At 36.5% G+C, this 6,681-nt stretch overlaps 1 protein-coding gene across 5 annotated transcripts in view; it reads left to right on the forward strand.

Annotated features, from left to right (window-relative positions):
* Positions 1-6,681, forward strand: part of LOC107677650 (E3 ubiquitin-protein ligase UBR5) — a 90,592-nt gene that overhangs the window by 45,411 nt on the left and 38,500 nt on the right. For all 5 annotated transcript variants that reach the window (XM_016472637.1, XM_016472639.1, XM_016472638.1 and 2 more), the window contains 4 exons: positions 1,233-1,359; positions 1,450-1,579; positions 2,586-2,746; positions 4,262-4,501. In XM_016472637.1, the coding sequence (XP_016328123.1) occupies positions 1,233-1,359; positions 1,450-1,579; positions 2,586-2,746; positions 4,262-4,501 (658 nt within the window). The remainder of the gene's footprint in view (positions 1-1,232; positions 1,360-1,449; positions 1,580-2,585; positions 2,747-4,261; positions 4,502-6,681) is intronic.

The raw sequence follows: 6,681 nt of genomic DNA on the forward strand, positions 1-6,681 counted from the left end.
GTTACTGAATAAAAAAAAAAGTGTCAGGCATAATCATTATTATGAATAATCATTGGTCTCACTTCAGAGTAATTGTGCACATTCTTGATAGTAAAATGTATATGTAGTGTTGTTTTGTAAGGCTTAATTACAACAATTAATCAGAAACAATAAATACAATGAAAAATACATTGATTTTTTTTTATTTGATTTGATATTTTACCTTTGATTTGAAGTCAAGTTGGATGTTATCCTAAATTTAGGAGGTTATTTATGATAATTTTAAAGAAGTTTCTTAGAAAATCGCTGAAGTAGACTTCTCTGAAGTAGAAAAATAGCAGTTTTTATTCTTAAGAATGTTTTATAAATCTGGCGCCTGGATTCCTAGGGGCAACATGAAACTGTGTTTGCAATGCTTTAAACTTTTGCTGCAAAGAAATGGAGATATGGAGGACTGGGAAATACCAACGTGCAAAGAGTGCAATAATCAAGACGAGATGTTACAAAGGCATGGATGGCTGTTTCAAGATTTTTCCTAGAAAGAAAGGGCTTCACTTTACTGAGAAGACGAAGTTGGTAAAAACAAGACTTGATTACAGCTAATATCTGCTTATCAAACTTTAAACTAGAGTCAAATAGTCCCAATGACCAAGTTCCTGGCACACTGTGTATTATGCGGAGTGAGGAAGCCAAGATCAAAATTAAAAACAACATTTTCCTTCAGACCAAACAAGATAATTTCTGATTTGTTTTCATTCAGGTGTAAGAAATTGTTTGAAAACCATAACTTAAGTTCATTTAGGCAATCTAACAGTGGCTTAAGAGAATACTAATTATTATTACGTTGTAGGGGAAGATAAAGCTGGGTATTGTCAGCGTATAGATGAAAAGAGACACCATATTTTTTAAAAATAGAAGCCAAGGGGAGCAAATACATGGAAAACAACACAGGGCCAAGGATTGAACCTTGCGGAACACCACAACCAAGAGGAATGTCAGAAGAGCAGTAATACCCTAATCAAACAGTAAAACACCTATTTGACAAATAAGAGCGAAACCACTGTAAAACCATACCGCAAAGTCCTACACAAGACTCCAGGCGTGACCAGAAGAATGTTGTGGTCAACTAAATCAAATGCGGCACTTGGGTCTAAGAGCCATGGGTTTCCCTGAATCTGTCGTGAGAAATGTCAGTTAAGATTATTAACAGGGCCGATTCAGTGCTATGCAAAGTGTGTCTGTCTTTCTCTCAGACTCAGATATGCCGGATCATGACCTGGAGCCTCCTCGCTTCGCCCAGCTGGCTCTAGAGCGCGTGTTGCAGGACTGGAACGCGCTGAAATCCATGATAATGTTCGGCTCTCAGGAAAACAAAGACCCGTGAGTAGAACATTGAACATTGGCAAATTTCATTGTACATATTCAGCTTTCAAGACGTTTTTGTGGACATAACGTGTCGTATTGTTTCAGACTAAGTGCCAGCAGCAGAATCGCTCACCTTTTGCCAGAAGAGCAGATGTACCTGAACCAGCAGAGCGGCACCATCAGGCTGGACTGTTTCACACATGGCCTCATCGTCAAGTGTGCACCAGACATCACTGTGAGTCGAAGAAACTGCTGTTGTGCTTTTACATCCATGAATATTTCATTATTTTCAGGGTTCCCACTCCAAGCCAAATGTCAAATTCCCTGACTATTCCCTGACTTTTCCCTGACTTTCACTGACTAAAAAGCTGAATTTCAATGACCTATAATGAACGGAAAAACAGGCTGCTGTTGTGCTTAGCACTGAGCAGACAAAAACCAGCCACAGACAGTATTTTAAATCTATCCATTTGCAAGCTTTATTTACTTGTTCACAGACTCACAGAAGTTAAACACATCTACACACTACTTTTTTATTTTTTATTTTTTGCTTTTACCCATTAAATGCACTTTGATGTTTTTCTGTACTATTTCTACAGAAATTCATTTATGGTTTTTATGCTTTCAGGGGTTAAACGCTCTGAAGGATTTTCTTTTTGTCATCAAGTTCACCATTCAGTCGTTTAGTTTTTGCTTTTCTGTCATCTACTTTTAACAGCCAGTTTTGAAGTGGTCATTTTGTAGCCAAAGCTCTTGAAATTTACAGTTTCCTGGCATGTTTGCCTTAGTTAACAGGTACAGCCTGGTGACTGCATTTGACTTAAGAGATTGCCAGTTGACAAGCAGGAAGGGAATAAAATGGCGCTGGAAAATAGCGGCCTAACCATAACAATAGGCAAAACGCGTGAAACAACGCAATAAAAAATTACAAAATTACATTTTGATAAATGGAAACTAAAATTTAAAGCGACAAACAAAAATCCCTCCCTGATATTCCATGACTTGGACAAAAAAATATCAAACTCCCTGACTTTCAATGTCTGGAATAGACCTTTTAAAATTCCATGATATTCCAGAAATTCCGTGACCCGTGGGAACCTTAATTTTGCATGTTTCTTTTTCAGCTAACCTTGATTAGTTTATAATGACATTTTTAAAAATCTGTTTATATCTACATGATTTTTTCGGTGTAATAGCAGCGGTTTTGCTAACTGTCTCCTCTTGCTCTTGTTGTTCTCCAGTTTATTGACACGCTGTTGGGGACCCTGGTGAAGGAGCTGCAGAATAAATACACTCCCGGCCGCAGGGAGGAGGCCATCATCGTCACACGCAGGTTCCTGCGCTCTGTGGCCCGAGTGTTTGTCATCCTCAGTGTGGAGATGGCGTCTTCCAAGAAGAAAAAGTATGTGCAGTCATGCTTATGACAATAGAAAAGGGTTTTGTAAAATTTTGAGTTTAAAGCAAAATGTGAATGCTTTATGGGTTATTCTGTGTCAACTCAACCAGAGGTCCCCGGCTCAAATTTTTTTTGATTTTGCTAATATTTTTTCTGACGAAAGACAGACATGTATAGTAATGAAAGCCAAAATATTAGATGTCATGGATAAATATTGACTGAGTAATCCACTATTTTGAAGTAGAGGGTCAAAATGGCAGAAAGATGGCAGCATCATAATTTTTACACAAAAAGGTTTTACACAGAGATTAGTAGGTCTGTTAGTAAAATCTGTTGACTTTAGCAATCTTTGTTGCATTATGTGCCAATGGTGACCATTCAAAAATGAGGAAACGGCACTTTTCAAGTTTTTTTCTTGGAGCCATATTGAAATTCCAATATCTCTGCAACCGAACCATATAGGGCCTTAAAAATGAAGATGCCAAAAGGAAAGTTTGTTAAGACTCAAAATTGAGTTACAGGCATGCAAACTTTGGAGAAAAAAAACTTGAAAAGTGCTGTTTCCCCATTTTTGAATGGTCACCATTTGCACATAATACAACAAAGATTGCTAAAGTCAACAGATTTTACTAACCAATCTCTCTGTAAAAATAACATTATGATGCTGCCATCTTTCTGAAGTCATTTTTACCCCTCTGTAATTTGGCTCTGAATCTTCTGACCTCCCTTTACAAAATAGTGGATTACTCATCCATGACATTTAATATTTTGACTTTCATCAATATACATGTCTGTCTGTCTGTCTGTCTGTCTTCAGAAAAAAATATCAGCAAAATAAAAAATTTGAGCCGGGGAAGTTTTTGAAATTTGGTTGATTTGACACTGAATGACCCTTATGCAAAACACATTGTCTAATGATCTTATCATTAAACGCTAATATGGTAGTCTTTCATGTTTAATGTTGATTTTAACCCTATAAAGGCTATGATATGCAAGTGTCTAAGGCTTCTAAATGATCAACATCTCTAAATGATCAAAACTGCTGAAAATCCTGTTTTTCACATTAAGGTTGTAACGGTATTAGATTTTTATGGTATGATAATATTCTCAGAAAACGTCACGGTATACATTATCATACTATGTGATTTGATATTGATTCATTTGTAAATATTTCAGGTATTAAGGAAAAAAAGTGTCCTGGTGGGAAACAAAATCAACTAATGCTGTAAACTATACAGGGACCCCTCTCATTTGGTGCATTAATATAACATTACAATTGCAATTATATAATAATTATATAACCTATTATATTCATTTTATACTTACTATATTGAACTTAATAGTAAAAAAAAAAAAAAAAATTGTCTAAAGGTTTAGTAAACTGTTCCATTTCAAAAAATTAGATTTTTTCATATGTCAGGCTTTACAGAGATAAGAATATATATTGACTTTTCTTCTTAATGGAAGAATAATAATCACATTGCTCATGCTCACATTCTCTCTCTTTTGTTTTTCCTTCAGTAACTTCATCCCGCAGCCCATTGGGAAGTGCAGGCGTGTTTTCCAGGCTCTGTTGCCGTACGCAGTGGAAGAGCTTTGCAATGTGGCCGAGTCCCTGATCGTGCCGGTGCGGATGGGCATCGCTCGCCCTACAGCGCCCTTCACTCTGGCCAGTACCAGCATCGACGCTGTACAGGGCAGCGAGGAGCTCTTCTCTGTGGAGCCCCTGCCCCCACGACCCTCCCCGGATCAGTCCAGCAGGTGAGTGACGCTTCAGTCGACCAAAAATCTACATGTAGCTTCCTGCATCTCAGTGGTTTTCAACGTTTTTGACTCCAAGCCTCCCATTTAGACTTTTAGGTTTCCTCTGGTACATCTGCTACAATCACAAAGTTTCATTTCAAAGCTTTTTCTAATTTACAGAAATTGAGTGTAAATACAGGGCTCCAGACTGTGACCATTTTTTCTGCCTGTGCGACAAAATTTTGTGCGGTCGCACTGGCACGACCACCGCAATTTTCGATTTATAAGCGATGCCATTTCTGTTGCATATGAGAAACATCAAACGGCAAACGAAACTGAAAGCATAACGAAACCGCGCTATTAGTTTGAACTGCGCAGGCTTCGAGTGTAGAGCCTGGTTTATACTCGCCGCGTCAGCAGGAGTGCGAAGTTGCGTGCAGCAAAAATTACGTGAATATTGAGGAAACGATGGATGGTTTTAAAGTGAAAGTAAAGTAAAAGACTGCTTCTTAAACCAGAGAGGGTGAACATGTTAGTTTTACTTTTCTTTTTGTTTTCATTTTGAAAAGCTTGTTATCTTTGCTGTTTACCTCACGTTACGCTATGGAGGCTCTTTTATTTATTTTTTTATTTGATTCCTCTGTGTTTGCTAAACGTTCTGTACTTTATTAGTCGGTATATAATACAGCATGTGGTGTATGCCATGCCTCATCTTATTCGTTTTTGTTAAACGTTTTGTAAGCTAGTTTGTCATTGTATCTTACCGTTTTATTGTTGTTGTGCTTTTTAATTAAGAATAACAATGAATCCATCTTTTGTTTTAGTCTTAAAAAGTGAAAGGTGTGTAGAAATAAGAAAAACAGACAATTATCTTTTCTTGTAAAACATGACAAGATCGCGAAATCGAAAGTGAAAGCATCTGAAGCCCAGCTTATAACATAGCAAAAGAGGAACTCCCATTCACAAAATTCAAATCACAATTAATACAACGAAACTGAAAGCATAACGAAACCGCGCTATTAGTTTGAACTGCGCAGGCTTCGAGTGTAGAGCCTGGTTTATACTCGCCGCGTCAGCAGGAGTGCGAAGTTGCGTGCAGCAAAAATTACGTGAATATTGAGGAAACGATGGATGGTTTTAAAGTGAAAGTAAAGTAAAAGACTGCTTCTTAAACCAGAGAGGGTGAACATGTTAGTTTTACTTTTCTTTTTGTTTTCATTTTGAAAAGCTTGTTATCTTTGCTGTTTACCTCACGTTACGCTATGGAGGCTCTTTTATTTATTTTTTTATTTGATTCCTCTGTGTTTGCTAAACGTTCTGTACTTTATTAGTCGGTATATAATACAGCATGTGGTGTATGCCATGCCTCATCTTATTCGTTTTTGTTAAACGTTTTGTAAGCTAGTTTGTCATTGTATCTTACCGTTTTATTGTTGTTGTGCTTTTTAATTAAGAATAACAATGAATCCATCTTTTGTTTTAGTCTTAAAAAGTGAAAGGTGTGTAGAAATAAGAAAAACAGACAATTATCTTTTCTTGTAAAACATGACAAGATCGCGAAATCGAAAGTGAAAGCATCTGAAGCCCAGCTTATAACATAGCAAAAGAGGAACTCCCATTCACAAAATTCAAATCACAATTAATACTACTGGTGAAAAAGAACGGGCTGAATGTTAACCACTTTCATTTCCATATAACTATAAACTATGATAAAAGTTCATCAGCATGCATTGATTAATCCCATGTTGTAGCGCAAAAAAAAAAAAAGATTGCGACCAAATCATGTGCTCGTGCGACCAGCTGAGAAAGTTAGTTGCAAAAGAGCGACCAGTGGGAAGAATGAGTCTGGAGCCCTGCAATATATTAAAATTTGGAACTAAAATAATTATAATTATAATCATTACACTTCAGAACTGCAGAATCTTCTTCAGGGTTTCTTCTCTTTTTTAGCCAGTGAATTTAAATGATGTTTTCAGTCATTTGTGCTATACTGGATAAAAATTAAATATCAAGATTTAAAAAAATAAATCAATACTTCACTCTATTTTACCCAATTAAAATATTTTAGGGCTCAGCGTAACTAAAAAAAAAAATTTTTTCTCAACTCCTAAAGCGTTTTTTAAAGGTCATATGATGTTGCTAAAAAGAACATTATTTTGTGTATTTGGTGTAATGAAATGTGTTTATGCGGTTTAAAG

The sequence above is a fragment of the Sinocyclocheilus anshuiensis genome, unplaced genomic scaffold (assembly GCF_001515605.1).
Source record: "Sinocyclocheilus anshuiensis isolate Anshui unplaced genomic scaffold, SAMN03320099.WGS_v1.1 scaffold796, whole genome shotgun sequence".
NCBI classification, from domain to species: Eukaryota; Metazoa; Chordata; class Actinopteri; order Cypriniformes; family Cyprinidae; genus Sinocyclocheilus; species Sinocyclocheilus anshuiensis.